Here is a 17,644-nt window from a genome sequence, read left to right as displayed (position 1 = left end):
CTGCCGAGCGCCCTCCCTGCGCCTCGTCAGGGGCTCCTCGCGGCTCACACGCCCGCAGACTGTCGCGGACGCCTGGCCAGCACTACCACAAGCACAGCAGCCGGGGCTCAGAGGCCTACCTGAGGAAGAGGGGCCTAGTCCTCTCTACTCCGTCCCCCCGCCCCGGGGACTGCGGGAGGGGGCAGAGGCAAGAAGGGCTCACACCAAGTCCAGAGGGTATCCTGTTAGCAAGGACAAGCTACAGCTTCCTGTCTTCAGGGAGGATCGAGCAAGGAGGGTCAAGGAAGGCCCCCCTAGAGGGGGCCAACACTGCCAGCAGTCGGGTCTTCAGTGCCCGAGCCTGGGGAACCTAGCCACTGAAGGAGAATGCCTCTCAGGGGCCCAGGACACCCCTCCGCACTCACCTCCACCACGAAAGTGTCGATGATATTCTCCTGGGGGTAGAACCAGTGCTCCACCTCCTCCTGGCTCATGACTGGCGTGAGGTGAAACTGCTTCAGGTACCTGGTGAGAAGCTGGTGCACTACTGGAATGTCCTTTTTTTCCATTGGTCGCAGCCCAGCTGTCTTGGGCGTCTGGAAGGCAGACAGACGAGACGGGTGTCAGGTGTGCTGAACACGAGCCTCCTGGCTCCCTCTCAAGTCCTGAGGGCACCAGAAACTTGACACGGTCTCCCTTCCTACCCCAACCCTGGAGGCATCCACCCAGGCCATCAAGAGAGAACCCTCAGTCACCCTTGCCAGCGGCCTCTCACTCATGGCCCCCACGCGCTCAGGGGCGAGTCCTGCCTTGTCAGTATCTTTGGCCCTCCCCCCCCTTGTGAAGGCCACCCTCTCTGGCTGAGGCTATTGCTTCGATCTCTTATCCACATGGCCCAGGCCACCTTCCTAAGAAAACACAACCCAGCACGCCCCTCCCTTGCTCTAAACTCCCTAACAGGGAGCAGAAGACCTTCCACCCCCTGGACCAGTTGGCAGACAGTTCTGACTGTCCTTTATGTCCCTCTAGCCCAGCAGGTCCCAACGGGGGTGATTCTGAGTATAGGACAATACTCTGAGACATTTTCGGTTGTCACAACTAGAAAGGGTGCTATCGACATCTAGCGGGTAGAAGCCAAGGAAACTACCAAACATCTTATAATGAATAAGACAGTCCCCACGACAGAATTACCCAGCCCCAAATGTTAACGGTGCCATGAGGGAGCAAAACCCTCGTGGACGTGCCGGCGTGGGCCCAGGCCCGGGCTACTCGTCGACCTGGCGAAGCCCTTCTTGGCTCCTCTCCTCCGAACCCTCACCACCTTGTCCCACCGAGCTGTGGCTGATCTCCTATGCTGGTCTCTCTCCTCTAGACTAGGAGAGCCCTTCACAGACCAGCTCCTTGCTTAGGCATATTGGAACCCCCAGGCCCAGCAGAGTCTACACCCGAAGCCCGCTCTGCCTGCGTGCTCAGACTCTGCCGCAGCAGTCTGCCTCCAGCCAGGCCTGCTGCAAGTTAAATTCTGAAGAAAAGCACCAAACTCCTGGGACTGCATCTTAAACCAGGATCCCACCCCACAGCTGCTTTTTCTTAAGAAAGGCTTCAGTGGAATGAACCCATCTCATGCTCTGGAGTAAATCCTGGGGCTGATAGAACATCCCCAAAGGTTCAAGACACAAAGGTGGGGTCAGCCAAATCTGAAAGCAGCGTGGCGTTACAGTTTATGTACCTCAGTTGCTGCGTGATTCAACTGCTTCCCTGTGTAGAAACTGCTTTTAAAAGAGCTGTTCCAGGACCTCAGCCACCCAAATTCCTCAGTAAGCCTGATGTCTCCGGGGAACACTTACTGACCTCATTTCTACATGGCAGCAGCTCCCACAAGGACACCTCGAATTCTGCACTGAAAGGGGCTCTCACCCACAGGCGGGGAGATCCAGAGACATTCTTCTGGGCTACGACACCGCTTTAAGAATGCTGCCTGTCTAGAACTCAGGACAAATCTGTCTTCACAACAGGAAGAGGAGACGCCATCACAGCCCCCCCCCCAATCTGTTTTTTGGGGCAGTATCCAACTGACACGGCTGACCCGGACCCAGTGCTGGGCCAGCCCGATCCCAGGGTGATTAAGCCAGTCTGGTGGCTGACGAAGGCAAGCGGGCAGCCCCCTGATCAGCGGGCACCAGTAACCGCGCTGACCCTGGAAGCTCTGCGGGAGGACAAGCGACTTTTAGGTCATTAGGATCCTGAAACCAGGCGCAACGGGAGAATGAGGAGCAGCATTTCTTTCATTGGAAAATTAGGTAAACTGAGACCCAGAAAAGAAAACTAGCTGACTCCAGGCTGCCTACTCCTTCAACAGACAAATCTGGATCGGGGGACTGGGATTAGAAATCTGGGCGCCCCGAGGCACCTGGGTGGCTCAGTCGTTAAGCGTCTGCCTTCGGCTCAGGTCATGATCCCAGGGTCCTGGGATCGAGCCCCGCATCGGGCTCCCTGCTCAGCGGGAAGCCTGCTTCTCCCTCTCCCACTCCCCCTGCTTGTGTTCCCTCTCTCGCTGTGTCTCTGTCAAATAAATAAAATCTTAAAAAAAGAAATCTGGGTGCCCCTCACAGGCTGGAGTCACCCCTTCTTTCCCCAACCGAGGCCTGGCAGACGCTCTGTAGCTTATTTACACGGGCTCTGGGCAGCGTTGCGGCTCAGTGAGCAGGTTTATCTATTTGTGCCTCGCTTGGGCTACAGTCACAAAGACTAGGTGTTCTCTGAGCTCATCAACAGATGACACGGAAGCTAGCCCAGGTGCAGATGCAAGAGAACTGAGAAAGTCAAACTAAAATAAAATCCTCGCTACAGACAGCAGAGGCAAGAGAGACAGGAAGTCGAGGAATTAGGAAACTCGAGTTGGGTCACTCTTTGGACCCCCGCCCTGCCCAGGCCTTGATGCGTTCCCGCCGAGGGCCCAGCTCTCAGCCTCTCCACCCCCGCCCATCGCGCCCGCAGCACCACTCGCCTCTGGCAGTCGGTAGAGCTTCATGGTGCGCTGCATGGTCATATTTCTGCTCAGGTGGGAGAACTTCACTTCAATTAGCTTCCGTGGGTTTAGGGACCGATGCCAGTACCTGTGGGGGACACAGATGTCCTGTCCTCAGAGGATTCTGGCAAGTCCCGTGGAGAGCGAAGGCATGGAACTCTCCAGATGGCCAGCAGGTGGCGGGAGAGACCCGCCAGGCCCCATGAGCGCCAGTGCCCGGTGGTGGGCTCTCCAAAGGCACCCCAGTAAATGCAGGGCTGCCACAGCTCTTTCCGAATTTTCTATTTTTCCTCCCCAAATTCTAAAAGCCAAGTCCATGAAAAGACTTGAAGTTCCCAGAATGTGTACCCTCCTCCTTCCTCCTCTACTGCATTTGCCTGGTGTTTCACTTCTGATGTTCTTGAGGCAGAGACTGTTCAATTCCTTCAAACAGCTTTCTGAGGCAGAGGCGGTCCCCTGTCACCCAGGGATCAAACATGTTCTCTTTGGCCCACAGAATATTCAAAATAAAATTGAGCCAACCCCTTAAAACTCTTGGACATTTACCATCAAAACCCAGATGTGGGCTGGTCCTTAAAAACTACCACAAAACCCCAGTGGAATGACCTATTTCCAAAAGGCAGGAATCAGTGGGAGCGGAGGACGGCTGACCCCTCTGGACAGGGCACCCACTCTCCAGTCTGTTCCTACAAATTCCCCCTTCACTCTTCCGTGCTCCCCCCATCCCGGCTCCTGTGGGCAGCCACCAGCCATCTCGTCAGGCAGGAGAGAAGCAGGGCATGCACCGACTGAGGGCCAGAGCTGTGACTCAGCACACGAGCTCCTTAGCGAGAACGAGCACACCAGGACCTTGAGGGCCTCGCAAGAGATCTCTACCTGCAGGTGCCAACAGGCTTTGGTAAAACCACCCCGGCAGTGTAAACAGCTTGGAAAATGCCCTCCAGGTGAACTCGCCGGGTTATCTCCCGGATCAAGACCGGAGCCACCCTCTTGGAGCGCAGCTTCTTGTGGACACACAGGAAGTTGATCTCCACCATCTTCTTCTCTCTGGAGAGAAAGGAAAAACCCCCAGTACCCAGCTTTTAATGGGGAAGGTAATCCCTTCAAGACCCGGGCGCCACCACATAGGGAGGGGGCCCTTCAGCTGAGGCTTGCTTTCTGCCACCGCCTGCACCCAGCAGCTGGTACTTGGGGTCCCCCCGGGCCCGCTGCCCCAGGCAAGGAACCCACTCCTTTCAGCCAGACCCCACGTTCAAAAGTAGGTGAGACTCAAGCCAACTCCTTTATTTGGCCGCATCACCAGGATCTGCCTGGTGAACCCCCACCAGCAGGATGGGGGAGTCCCACCTCTAGCTGGCAGGGCACCTCAGACTAAGTCAAGGGCTATCCTGGAATTTCAAGGGTTCTGACTCCCACAAGAATCCCAGGCCTGTAAGCCCAGAAGACTGTGGCGGCTGGTTCTGACATTTCCAGGGAAAATGAAGAGCAGAGCTCAGAGGCCCCACAACTGTTCGGACGTTGAGTCACACTGGCTCGGGCCCACTTATGAAGCTGCTCAAGTGCACAACCGTGTGACAGGTATTGTAAGTGCCAACACGGGGCCCCTGTGCAGGTATACTGGCCCTCACGGTGGGCCCCATCCAGCCCAGATTGCGAACAAGAGAACCAGTAGCAACTCTGAGCAAAGGAGACGGTTCCTGTCATGAATTTCTATTCCCAGGACCTGAGTTCCTTCCCTTTACCTTTTCTTTCGTGAAGGTATGTGCATCTTTTCTACCCTGCTCCCAGACCAAGGAGGATGGCAGCGATGTGGGGAATGGTGCTGGTGCTTACGTGTCATAGATGTGGATGTTTGCCGGGATGGCACTGATGAACCCAACCAGCTTCCGACTTGACACCACTCGAACCCCGCAGTGCCACTGGGGGAGCCAGCCAGGTGGCCGGAGAGCCCTAGAAGAGAGACAGTAACCACTGACCAGTGCACTGGGCAGATGGCTTGCGCACCATGCCCGAGTCTGTTCTCACCTCCTGCTCCACCTCCCTGGAGGTTAAGAGCTAATTCTCTTTAGGGCTAAGCCCTCCCGGACACACATGGGGTCGAGCCAGAGCCCCTTCCTGCTGCTCAGCCCACCTGGCCTACTCACCCACCCAATTCAAGGCTGTCATACTGAGGACTTTGCAACCGATCGAATTTCTTTGTGCCTGCTCACTTTCTAGCTTAAGCCAGATGACCGGCTCAGCGTCCAAGGGGTCCCATGGTTGTCAATCGATTATGGAGCCCCCGGAGCTCTGGTTTCCACCCGCCCTCTGGGCACCATCACCCCCTCTATATGCCTGCCCAAGTCTTCCCTTTCAGGCAGTCCCTCTCTAGTTCAGCCTCATGCCTCTACATCCCCGGATACTCAACACGCGCCAGGAGGCTGGAGGCCTCAGCCAAGCAGGGCCATTTTCAGATAACTAAGCACATTCAGGAACTGGATAGAAAATGACTCTTTTTTCTTTTGAAATCTCATCCCTCCTTCCCTTCCTACACCAAGTCACCATATAACACATGATCTCTTCTTTGTGTGATGGACTCTGATGCCACCAAGGCCTCTCTCACCCAGTCATTCCACCTTAAATAAGGTTTTGATTCTTAGCTCCACTGGAAACAACTTTCCTTCAGATGTGGGAACTCAAAATGGACACCCTAATTTGCCATTCGAAGGCTGGTTCTTAGCAGGATGAGAAAGTGGGCCCACCGCGCGCCCCACCCGAGCCGCCAGGAAGGCCTCATGGCTCACCACAGCAGGAAGTCCGGGGAGTAGTCGAATCGGAACATATTGTCGTCGTCCTCCACATAATTCTCATTCAGGAGGCCGTAGAGCTCTTTCAGCTGCAGAGACACAAGCAGCTGCTTCAGAGCCACCCTGCCATGGGCGGGGCGGGGGTGGGTGGGGAGAGGCAACCCCACCTCCCTGGGGCTCTAAGCTTTCCAGAAGGACAAGGCAAACTATGAAAAACCATGTTTCATCTCATAAATCCTTTTCGCTCCAGGCATGAGGGACTCTTCTGGAACAAGCACCCTAGCTGTACGAGGAAACCGAGCCACCGAGAGGTAGAGCGGCAGACTTCAGGACATATGGTGGCAGAGCAAGAATGTCATCCACCTAACCAGAATGTCATCCACCTAACCAGCCGCTCCATCATTAAGACAGGGAACAAATGAAGAGATGAACAAGACAAACAAATGCACGGCAGAAAGGTATCGCCTGGGGGAGCTACAGAGCTTAACTCTCAATCTGCCTGAGAAGTCAGGTGCTATTTAATGCGGCATCTTGAGGGGCGCCTGGCTGGCTCGGTTGGTGGAGCATGTGACTCTTGATCTTGGGTTGGTAAGTTTGAGCCCCACATTGGGCGTAGAGATTACTTAAAAAATAAAATATATTTTTTAAGATTTTATTTATTTATTTGACAGAGAGAGAGACAGCGAGAGAGGAGCACAAGCGGGGGAGTGGGAGAGGGAGAAGCAGGCTCCCCGCGGAGCAGAGAGCCCGATGCGGGGCTCGATCATGACCTGAGCTGAAGGCAGACGCTCAACAACTGAGCCACCCAGGTGCCCCAAAAAATAAAATCTTAAAAAAAAAAAAAAAAAAAGAAATGTGGCGTCTTGGGCAGGCCTCAGAGGCAACAGATAGGGGGCCAAGGTGGGGTATGTGTGTATGTGTGGGTGTGTCTGCTCCAACCTGCTTGGATCAGCTCTCAAGAGTCCTTAAGGAAGGCCTGGGTAGCATCTGTCTCCATATGATGGCAGGGCTCACTGAAAGTGGCCCCCAAACCACACTGAGGCCTGCCCAGGCCTACTCACCACACCACGGTCCCCCAGGTCCAAGGCATCCCAGGTGAAGCCCTGGGGCAGGGTATAGGGCTCCTGGCGGATGTTGTCTTTGTCAGGCTCCACAGGCCCATGGGTGTTCACCACTTCTCCTAGAAGAAGAGCATAGCTGTGAGCCTCACCCTGTCTTGGCGCGGGGGTGGGGTGGGGGTGGGGAAGAGGGAGGGAAGGGGCTCAGCGCAAACATCGACCACAGCAAATTCCTCCTGTCCCTAGGAGCCCTCCGTCTGAAGAACACCCTGTGCTTGGCAACTGCAGACCATCTCTCCAGCTACCCTGAGTCCCCAGCTGAGAGCCAACTCGGTAGCAAAGCCTCAGAACAATCACTAAGATCCAAGGTGGTTGGTTTTTTGGAAATTCTTTTAAATCTCCCTTTGGTTACTAAATGGCAAACATTTGTCTTGACTAATTTGGCTTCCTGCCTCCCGGCTGGTATAAAAAAGACCGTCATGGTCCTGGCCCAGGCCCATCAACCTGGATGGATTTAGAAGGAGCTGCAACAAGGCTGCTTTTGTGTCAACAGCAACAACAATGTACTGGGCCCACTGCTGAACCAGATGATGGCATCGAGGCGCCAGGCTCCATCTCGGCCTGGCCAGCCTCGGCTTTCAGCAACATGGGCCAGTTAACCACTGCTGCCGACTTGGTTCCTCGGTGCTTACAGAGTCCTACAAGCGTCTGTAGCCTGAATCGCTGATCTACACGATGCTGCTGGCTAGTCACCCTCTGACCCAACCTCTGCACCCTGGACAGACGCCGCTCCTCTGGGGAGCATGCGGACAGGGCTCAGGGGCGCTCACGTGATACAGCCCTGATGCCCTCGCGGCCAAACTGGACTCGTGATACACCTGAACAAACCGATCACTTAATTGTGGCCCTTGGAATGATTCGGTTTCCACAGTTCAGAGCTTGTTCACATTCACACTGGTAAGAACGCAATGTTTAGTACATTTTGAAAACAGCCTTCGAAAGGGACCCACTCAGTACACTGCTTTGATCCCAGCATCAGGCTCTGTACACACTCGGCACTCAATTCAGGATTTTACTGACTTGCAGACCCCTGGCCCAAATACGTCATTCTAACGTGTTAAAGGCAGAGGTAATGGATCCATGGGGCAGGTGTAGTGGAAGAGGCCACCTCAGGCTATGAGCTGAGGACAACACCGTTAGGACTGACCATCTCACTCTCTCTCACTCAGCACATGTACCAAGCACCAACCTGCACCAGACATTGTGCACAAGGATACAGCGGGGAAAAGACAAGGTCCCTGTCCCCACAAGATGGACCATCTTCTGGGGAAGTATTTAATAAGTACTAGGGGTCACAAACTGGAAAGTGCAGGCAACAATGGGGACACATAGCAAGGAAGCAACCGGCCACCTCCAATTTACCACCCGGCTTCCCAGGAGGTTTGCTTGGGAAAGAGGTTATATTTTTCTTCCCTAGTTTAGAAACCAGCCTTTTGATTTATTCATAAAATAGCCCTTATGACTTAATTTAATGTAAATCAATCTACTTCCAATCCACTGCCATGTGAAATGTTTAGAGCCTACAAAGCCAAGAGGGCTAGACCCTTGGAAAGTTCCAAGAATCTCCCTGCTAGTCTTGAGGAGGTGCTGGTCAGTTCCCTGCCTTGTACTGAACTTATACCTTTTCCAAAATACATTTAACTTCAGAACCTCCTTCTTCTTATTTTTTCCTAAATGATTTCCATGGGCAAGATACTGGTAGTCTTCCCCACTGTACTACACTCATCTCAAGGCTGAATCTTTTCCCTTAGGCTGGTTACTAGGCCCTTCATGCAATGAGCATTTCCATTCACTCCTTCACCTCGTGTTCATGGAATCCCAGAGCGCAGGAGTTCTGGAGCGGGAGCCGGTGAACGGGATGGCATAGGCCCTCATCATCATGGGCACCCAAAAGACAGGTGAGCAGGCACCTGCCCCCCAGCAGGATGAGGGCCCCTGACCATGATAAGCCAGCTCTCCTAGGTCATCTCAAGGCTGTTTGAGATCTGCAAGACATAGCTGACAAAGCAGAGTTCCAGGACACAATGAAAAAACTGACACCACTTTTAACAGGTTCACAGTCTGGGGTGCCAACGGAGCTGAGGAGAGGCCCTAGACTCCTGCACTGTCCTCCAGCCAGCGCCCAGCATCACGGCTTCCGCCTGTGCAGAGAGGGTCTTCACCTTCACAGGGCTCTTGAGCGCCTCCTGCTGCGCAGATGTGGGAGATTGCCACAGAGAATGGTGGGGGTACAGCCAATGATCACTAGGCCACCTGGACCCAGTAACCGATTAAGGATGCTGGGAACTTTAAAAAGAAAACCCTGGACTTTAAGAGGGCTTCGTTCTGTACACTCTCCCCCCAAAATTCTCTCTGCCTTCCAACATCAAAGATCCAAAACAACGCACCACAGCAACCGTGAACGACTTGGAAGCAAAGAATGTGAGATCTCGGAGACTTTAAACCAAACGGACAAGACAAGGAAGAGAGTGAGAGTGGGGAGGCTTCCCAAAAAAACCACGTACAAGTCTGAGCTCTCCCCTGGGTAGTTACTTGTACAAACGAATCTAAGAGTGGCGAAATTCCAAACCATGGAGGGGATCAAAAGTTTATCTGGGAACAGAATTGTGCATATATTTGGGAACACAGAACTGTCACTGTCACACAGCCTAAAACAGCTGCTGTTCAGAAGGCCCTTTGATGGCGAATTTAGGACTGCAAACTTCTAAAAAATTCCAGGTCTCTTCAGTGGAATACAACCTAATCACACCTCTCCCAACAAGGTGGGGAGTAAACAGTACACTTGATAGGCGTCATGGCCACTGGTGCCATTTCCCACCACTGGTGGTAAAAATCACGGCAAGAAGCTGTAAGTCGCACTGCTCTGAGGAGAACTAGGCTGGTACCTCAGCCATGCGGACCAACTGAAGCCTCTAATGTGCTGCTCTCTGCGGGCTGCCTCACGAAAACAACAGAAGCCTTCCTTTGGGCCTGACCATGGACCTGAAAGGCAGACTGGTCAGGTGCTCAGAACAACGGCCCTCCCCCCAGGACCCCACACCACACATGGCCCAGGAGGCACTTCCAGAAGAAATACAGCTGAGCTCGTTCCACTTTCCTGAGGGCGTCAGGGCTCCTGAAGCACCTGTGTGGCTTTCTCACAAACTTTCTGACAACAAAGCTAGAGCACTCTCTATATTTACAGGTGGAGAAATGGAGGCAGACAACATAGAGTAACTGGACTGACGAGGAACAGAAGTCCATGGACCCCAATTCATCTCTTTGAAGAATGGAGCTAAGTTACCCATTTGCAAATTCTTAACGAAAAATAAAATTGGACCAAAAACCCCAAAACCCATCTGAAAACTGGGCCAAGATGCCTGGCGGCACCACAAAATGCCTCATCAAGCATTTCACTCAGAGGTGGAGCGTGTTGCTCTCTACATTCTTCCTGCTCCTTGGCGGGGAGTGGTCACTGGGACCCATTCCTGGTAATGCCCTACTAACAGCATTACTGTGACCCAAAGCCTTGCTGGAGGGCTTAGCCAGTGGGCCTAGGACCTGGCTGACCTGGGCAGCCTGACAGACAAGGCGGATGGGTCGGGCCAGGGTTCTGGAATAGCGCTGGCTGCCGAATCACCACTCCTCACATCCAGGTAGTGCTTGCTTCTGGATTGTGACTGAGCTGTCCAAGAACTGCATCTGCTCTAGAGCAGTGTCTGAAACCCGCAAAGTGGACACAAACGCCCTCCAGGTTCCAATTCTACAGGTCTGAGGTGAGGCCTGAGAGTTTGCACGTCTATAAGCTCTTAGGCAATGCCCACCCTGCTGGTCTGAGGACCACACTTTGAGTAGTACTGCCCAATTATCACAAAGACCCCACCTGTGGAATAGATCATCTCTGTGGGCACAGCCGCCCCTCTCCTCTCTTCAGCCTTTGGCCCTGCCCTGCCCCCCCCCCCCAACATTCTGGAAAAGACCAGTCACTTAAATTTGGTATCTGAACACATGTCTTCTCAACACACTTTCTCAGTCACAGAGAAAACAGGCATTGGGCCATCAATAGGTCCAGAATCATGGTGCAACCGCTCCAGAAATTTTTTGTCAACAGTGACATCTGAAGTTAGCCATCATCGTTAGCTGTGGCTCAATCTCAGCAGGCATCTCTAACTCTACTATGTCAGTCTCTCTAGAATCCTTTGAGCTTTTCTGCTTGTCCCATCCCTTTAAGAGCTCAGTATAGCTTTTTTAAAGGGTGCCAACCAGACCTGCACAGGGCATTCCCGGGGTTGAGCCATCACTGTTAAGCAAAATGTCAAGTTACGTGTAGTTGGGAAGCATGCACTGGCTGAGAGACAAAGGGAAAGGGCTGAGGGGGGCGCCTGGGTGGCTCAGTTGGTTAAGCGTCTGTCTTTAGCTCAGGTCATGATCTCAGGGTCCTGGGATCAAGCCCCACATTGGGCTCCCTGCTCAGCAGCCTTCTCCCTCTGCTCCTCCCCTCTGCTTGTGCCCTCTCTCTCTCAAATAAATAAAATAAAATCTTTAAAAAAAAAAAAAAGGGGAAAGGGCTGGGGACTCGGCCCACTCCAGGGCCAGACATCTGCCCGATAAACAAGACGGTCTCTCTACAAAATCTCTGTAGGAAGACAGACCCGTGAGCACACAACCCCACTCGGGCTGTGCCAAAATACTGTTTTTCTTTGTAGCTTTATAGTAGATGATGATGGACTAAAGGAATCAGTACTTGTTCTCAATATGTACTCCTGTGAACCAGTAGGTCCCTGAGCATTAGTGTTTTCTATACAGCATTTTTAAGACCACCCTCTAAAAATAACCACCAAGGAACGCCAGGACTCTACCACCCTCCCCCCACAAATTCGGTGTGGCACCCAAAGCACAGCTAAGACACATCCTTCCCCATCCCCTGGGGAAGAAAGCACATACATACCCAGTTTGGGGACAGGCTGCGTGTCCCAGAACTGGTAGCTTCGCTTGCTAGCCTCCTCCATGGTTTTGGCAGGCCCCTGACCCACTGAGAACAGTTCAATGGCCTTCTGTATTTCCTGGATCCTCTCGGCTGGCAAAGAGTTCATCTGGATGAGATAAAGTTGGGGAGAGAAAAGGCTCATTATTTTAATAAGCACTTTTGATTAATCACAAGTGTAAGCGTTAAGGGGTGCAACTCAAGGAAGGGGTATGGTTCCTCCATCCCAAACCCAGAGGTCAGATGTCATATGACAACCAGAGAAAGAGTGGTTGGCGATGGGCTCTCTGAAGGGTGGGTGCTTCCTACGGGGTTTCTCCTTCTTAGTCTCATGATGTTTGGTGGCAAAAGGAATACATGCTCAGTGTAAAATTTCAAACAATGCAGAAATATATACTACATATAGAAAGTAAACACCCAACAATCCCGCCCCTTAAATATAATCCTTATCATCAACAGTCTTAATTTAGGAGGTGTAGGGTGAGAAGAGGCAAATATAATTTCACACTTTTTTGCATGCAAGCTTCAAGCACACACACGCACAATTTTCCAAAAAACTAGAATTGGTCATATGGTATTATTCTACATGCTGTTCTTCCTTAAACACTAAGTCTTAGGGATGCCTGGGTGGCTCAGTCGGTTAAGCGGCTGCCTTTGGCTCAGGTCATGATCCCAGGGTCCTGGGATCGAGTCCCACATTGGGCTCCTTGCTCAGTGCCCTTGCCCTCTCCCTCTGCCTGCCACTCCCCCTGCTTGTGCTCTTTCTCTGACAAATAAATAAATAAAACCTTAAAAAAAATAAAAAACACTATGTCTTAGAGACCCTTCCATGTGGACATGCAGACCTGCTCATTCGAACTGAGTCCACTTTGTGGATAGAGCACAATATATTTTGCAAGTCCCTCGCTGATGGCATTTTCGTGATTTTGTTCTTCAGCTTTACAAAAAATGCCATAATGAACTTTCTTGTACATCTATTTTTGCTCACTGGGATATGTATTCCTGCCAGATAAAGTCTAAGAAAGAGATTTTCTGGGTCAAAGGATATGCACATTTGAAATTGTAATATATATTGTCAATTTGCTCTCTAAAAAGAGAATATCAGTTAATAATCCAATGAACAGTGTGTTCATTTAATATGAATTAATAACCCAGTGAGCATGTGTTTCTCCTGACCCTCATCATTAGATTTACCAAATCTTAAACTCTACCAATCTAGGAGGAAAAAAATATATTAATTTTAATTTTTTTCATTGTCAATTTAACTATCTTTTCATACACTGATTGAACATGTATTTTTAATTGTGTAAACTGCCTACTCATTTCATGATTTTAAACTGATTGGTTCAAATACTGCAAATATCTTCCCAGTCTGTTGTTTATCTTTTTAACTTCTACAGAGATTATTTAAATTTGTCAATTTTTCTTTTATGACTTCCAGGTCTTATGTCAGGCTTACGATTATATAAAAATACTCATAATTTCTTCTGGTATTTTTACTAAACCATTTTTTTAAATTTAGATTCAGAAGTCCAAGGAGAACATAAACTAACATGTTTACATTGCTTATTCCTGGGAAGTAGGACAAGCGATTTTTTTCTTCCTCTTGTTAGGTTTTTCCTAAATTCTTGACAATGAACTGCACCCCTCTCACAAAGAGGGAAAGGGAGGCTATGTAAATGGTATTTTGTTAAATGTTTCCAATTCCAAAGTGAACCATTCTGACACATGCTGGAGCTCAAATACCCGTAGAGTCTTCCAAACACCCACCCCCAGACAAACTCATGAAACAAATAAAAGTCTCTAAAGCCAAAGCATGGGCTTGGGCTAGAATCCCTGACCCAACGACCTGGCTGAGCACTGCTCTCATCTTTATTTTTTTTTAAGTAGGCTCTATGTCCAACGTGGGGCTCAAACTCTCAACTCCTAGACCAAAGTTGCATGCTCATGGTCTTAGGTGGCTTAGTCGGTTAAGTGTCTGCCTTCAGCTCAGGTTTTAATCCCGGAGTCCTGGGATTGAGTCCTGGGCTCGAGCCCCAGGATGAGCTCCCTGCTCAGCAGGGTATCTGTTTCTCCTTCTTCCTCTGCCCTTCCCCCGCTTGTGTGCACACGTGCTCTCTCAAATAAATAAATAAAATCTTAAAAAAAAAAAAAAAAAGAGTTGCATGCTCTACCACCTGAGCCAGTTAGGCACCCCACTGCTTGCATCTTTAATAAAATGAAGAAGACCCCCACCTCCCTGGTAGGGATGTTGAAGGTTTAGGATTAGTTAATTAATTAATTTATTTTTAAAGATTTTATTGATTCATTCGAGACAGAGAGAGAGAGAGAGCACAAGCAGGGGGAGAGGCAGAGGGAGAAGCAGGCTCCCTGCTGAGCCAGGAGCTGAACATGGGGCTCGATCCCAGGACCCTGGGATCATGACCCGAGCTGAAGGCAGATGCTTAACCATCTGAGCCACCCAGGCGCCCCATTTAGGATTAATTTAAAGGAAGTGCCTGGCAAGAACCTGGCCAACATGGTGGTCAATAATGGTGTTTGGTTTTATTTTTTTTTCCCCATAGGGGATTTAATATTGAGAACAGGAAAAAATCACTTAAAGCCATTTCTCAACAAGGTAGGAGATTCAAGCTGGAGTACAACATTTGTGGCATAAAACCAAGTGTGGGTATACTGGAGTGGGACTGGATTTCTTGTGAGGCTTACACACCGTTCTAGAGGTAATTCTAAGAGAGGGATTGTATGTTCAAGCTTCTCCTGGGGTCTACTCTGAAGGGGGCAGCACTTAATCTGAAAGAAAAGGTTTTCTTTGTTAAATGTTGTTTTATTTACAAAACAAACCAATCCCCCCCCTACTTCCGGGTTTCGGGTCAGTGTGTCAGTCTTAGGTCGTCTGGTCTAGGCCAGTGGTTCTCAGCTGTGGAGCTCAGCAGTGCACTCTGTGGGACCTGCGGTTTCCAGCACATGGACTACGGCAATCAGAGAATGCTTGCAATACATAAAGGGTGGCCTTAAAAAGAGCAGGCCTTTTCTTCTCCCAGTGGCAGGGACTCAAGGCAGGAAGGACGGAGAACCACTGCTCTAGGCGGCAGGGGTCGTCCGGCGGGATCGCTCTCAGGCACCCCACAGAGCACCACATGCAGCCCTGTACCTGCGTGTATGGAGGGGGCCACATGCTCAGGAGACAGTGTCTAACCTGCTGTGGCTCTTAAGGTACCGAGAGCAGTTTCATCACCTAGGTCTAGGGCAGCAGAGGGCAGCAGAGGGATCCAACTCCTCCATCTTGAAGTAATACCAGTGGAGAGGGTCAATCTGAATTGTTCCTATACATTGACCCCCAAACTCTCTCCTCTGAAAAAGCAACTCTCAGTCACACGAAAACAGAGCCTCCTTGTTACCTTCACAGGCTGATCCTGGGCTGAATCTGTCTCACTGCCTTTCTCTTTCTTCTTTTTTTGTTTCTTTTTCTTCTTTTTGGCTCCAGTGTCATTGGCTGGACTCAAACCACTGTAAGACAAAGTAAATACTGATGCAGGGTTTTTAAAAAATCATCCGTTTTGAGCTACACTGACAAAGAGCTTTCTGTGGAGCCAGATCTTCCTTAATCAGGCCTGTTGGCTTCAGAAGACGACTAGAGAATCCAGGTCCCAGCAAATGCAGCTCTCCTCACTCCCACCAGCTCTGGGGGGTGAGAGTTGGGTGGGAGGGGGGGCCTGTGCCAGAAATGTCCTATTTGTTTGGAAGGACCTTTTCAATTCTTGCTTTTATTTGATGTTTATTTTCTTCAGATTGCTAGAGTGCTGTAACCAAAGGCAAATGATAATTGTTAACAGGGCATTCGTACCACCAACACTTCCTTAGAGCCCTGAATTTAAAATGATGACAGCCCAAAGCAGTCTTTTTGGACACCCTTCCTCATCCCCACTCTCACTCTCCCAGTGCATCACGTTTAGTGAAATTCCCCAGCTGGATCTAAAGCTCAAGGCAGTACTGCAAAGGGAGGAAGGAAGGAGGAAAAAGGCAGTTTCACATTGCTGCGATCTGTGTCCAAGCTAGTGAAACAGTCGTGAGCACTGCCGAAATCAAGCCTGCAGGACCTAGGGCGACTGTCAGCTGGCTCAGACTGGGTGATCACCACGGGCAAAACCCAGTACCTGGGGTCTGGGGAAAAGAACAGTGAAGCACCCACCCACTCCTGCCACAAAGCAACTCCATGAAACATGCCTGTGAGCCCAGTAAAGGGGAGAGGCCCTCTGCATGACACACCCCACGAATGCAGCAAAAAACAGTCTCGTAGCCACATCTGAACGTCTCCTACAGCCTTTTATTATTGTTTTCTGAGGTCTCTCAACATCTTTACTGAGACACAAATCATGTATTTTTTAATTAATTAATTTTTTTTTAGATTTTATTTATTTATTTGACAGAGAGAGAGACAGCAAGAGCAGGAACACAAGCAGGGGGAGTGGGAGAGCGAGAAGCAGGCTTCCTGCCGAGCAGGGAGCCCGATGTGGGACTCGATCCCAGGACCCTGGGATCATGACCTGAGCCGAAGGCAGACGCTTAACGACTGAGCCACCCAGGCGCCCCACAAATCATATTATACTGTGTTTCTTTCACATTTTCCATTCATTTGCTCCCTAATGTCTTCTCCCAATTCTTGTTGATTTCTGGGTTTCCTTTATTTTATTGATGAATTTTAAGGTTCACCTTGCAGCTTAGCTTTCCTAATTATGGTTGGGCACTTGACCCTTGAACAACACAGGGGCTGGGGTCCCTGACCCCCCCCCAACAGTTGAAAATCTGCATACAACTTTTGACTCTCCCAAAATTAGCTATTAATAGCCTACTGTTGATGAGGCCTTACCTATAACATGCCGATTAACACAGATTTTCTAGTTGTATTATATACTATATTCTTCAAGTAAAGTAAGCTAGAAACAATATTATCAAGGAAAACCTAAGGAAAATAACATTTATAGTGCTGTGTTGTTAAAAGTTCACATATAAGTAGACCTGTGCAGCTCAAACCCATGCTGTTCAAGGGTCAACTACAGTCAGTTTCTGTCATGTCTAAACTGATTTTGGAATTGTTAGCCTGAAAGTAATGCCTAAAGTTACTCTGCCATCTTCCCTGGAAATCTTCCATTAAAAAGTCAAAATTAGTAGTCCCACCTGAGAATACAGTGAACCCTAATCTGCAGGATCCGCTAAAAGTGCAGGGTTTTAGCTGTATATTCTAGATAACCAATTTTCAAAGAATTAAAATAGTATAAATAATGCATTTTCCATACCATATGATACATTCCGTTTAAGCTTTATTTTACAATTCACAAAGCATACCTGGCCTTAAAATGTCTTGGGGTGATTATGAATATTAATTATTCTCTCATAGCAAGTGGTACTGTGTAGGGAGAAGGAATCTACAGCCATGAGCTGCCATTTCCTATGGGAGAGGTACCTATTCCTAGGCCTGGGAGGAGCGCTGGCGTCCAGACTTCATGACCTTACACTTGGACTAAAGTTACCTCCACCCTGTGCTGGATCTGCCTGACTTTGCCATCTTTCTGCATCATCCTAAGCTCCTGTCAGCTGTGGGACTCAGCTCTGTGAAAAGGCTTTCCGTACTAGAAAGTGTGTCCCTCCCATGCTAGAAAGCCTACAGTGATAGCAGCCTCTTACCCGGGAAGGTATCATCAAGCCCAACTTTTCCGTAGGCCCATAACCCTCAGTTCCTGGCTAGCTCATTCACTCTTCCTTCGCCCCGCCC

At 50.1% G+C, this 17,644-nt stretch overlaps 1 protein-coding gene across 2 annotated transcripts in view; it reads right to left on the bottom strand.

Moving 5' to 3' along the window:
• NMT1 (N-myristoyltransferase 1) overlaps positions 1-17,644 on the bottom strand; it is a 29,462-nt gene that overhangs the window by 2,560 nt on the left and 9,258 nt on the right. Inside the window, exons 2-9 of one of the 2 annotated variants that reach the window (XM_045888747.2) lie at positions 15,273-15,381; positions 11,839-11,983; positions 6,855-6,973; positions 5,791-5,882; positions 4,841-4,957; positions 3,884-4,054; positions 2,987-3,095; positions 405-575 (exon numbers count right to left, since the gene is read on the bottom strand). In XM_045888747.2, the coding sequence (XP_045744703.1) occupies positions 405-575; positions 2,987-3,095; positions 3,884-4,054; positions 4,841-4,957; positions 5,791-5,882; positions 6,855-6,973; positions 11,839-11,983; positions 15,273-15,381 (1,033 nt within the window). The remainder of the gene's footprint in view (positions 1-404; positions 576-2,986; positions 3,096-3,883; positions 4,055-4,840; positions 4,958-5,790; positions 5,883-6,854; positions 6,974-11,838; positions 11,984-15,272; positions 15,382-17,644) is intronic. The other variant, XM_064583741.1, reaches the window with a different exon arrangement.

Source organism: Mirounga angustirostris, unplaced genomic scaffold (assembly GCF_029215605.1).
Source record: "Mirounga angustirostris isolate CCGP_5_RB_7025 unplaced genomic scaffold, mMirAng1.0.hap1 SCAF_17, whole genome shotgun sequence".
Lineage (NCBI taxonomy): Eukaryota > Metazoa > Chordata > Mammalia > Carnivora > Phocidae > Mirounga > Mirounga angustirostris.
The sequence above is the reverse complement of the archived record's forward strand: the minus strand, read 5'-3'. Positions and strand labels throughout refer to the sequence as shown.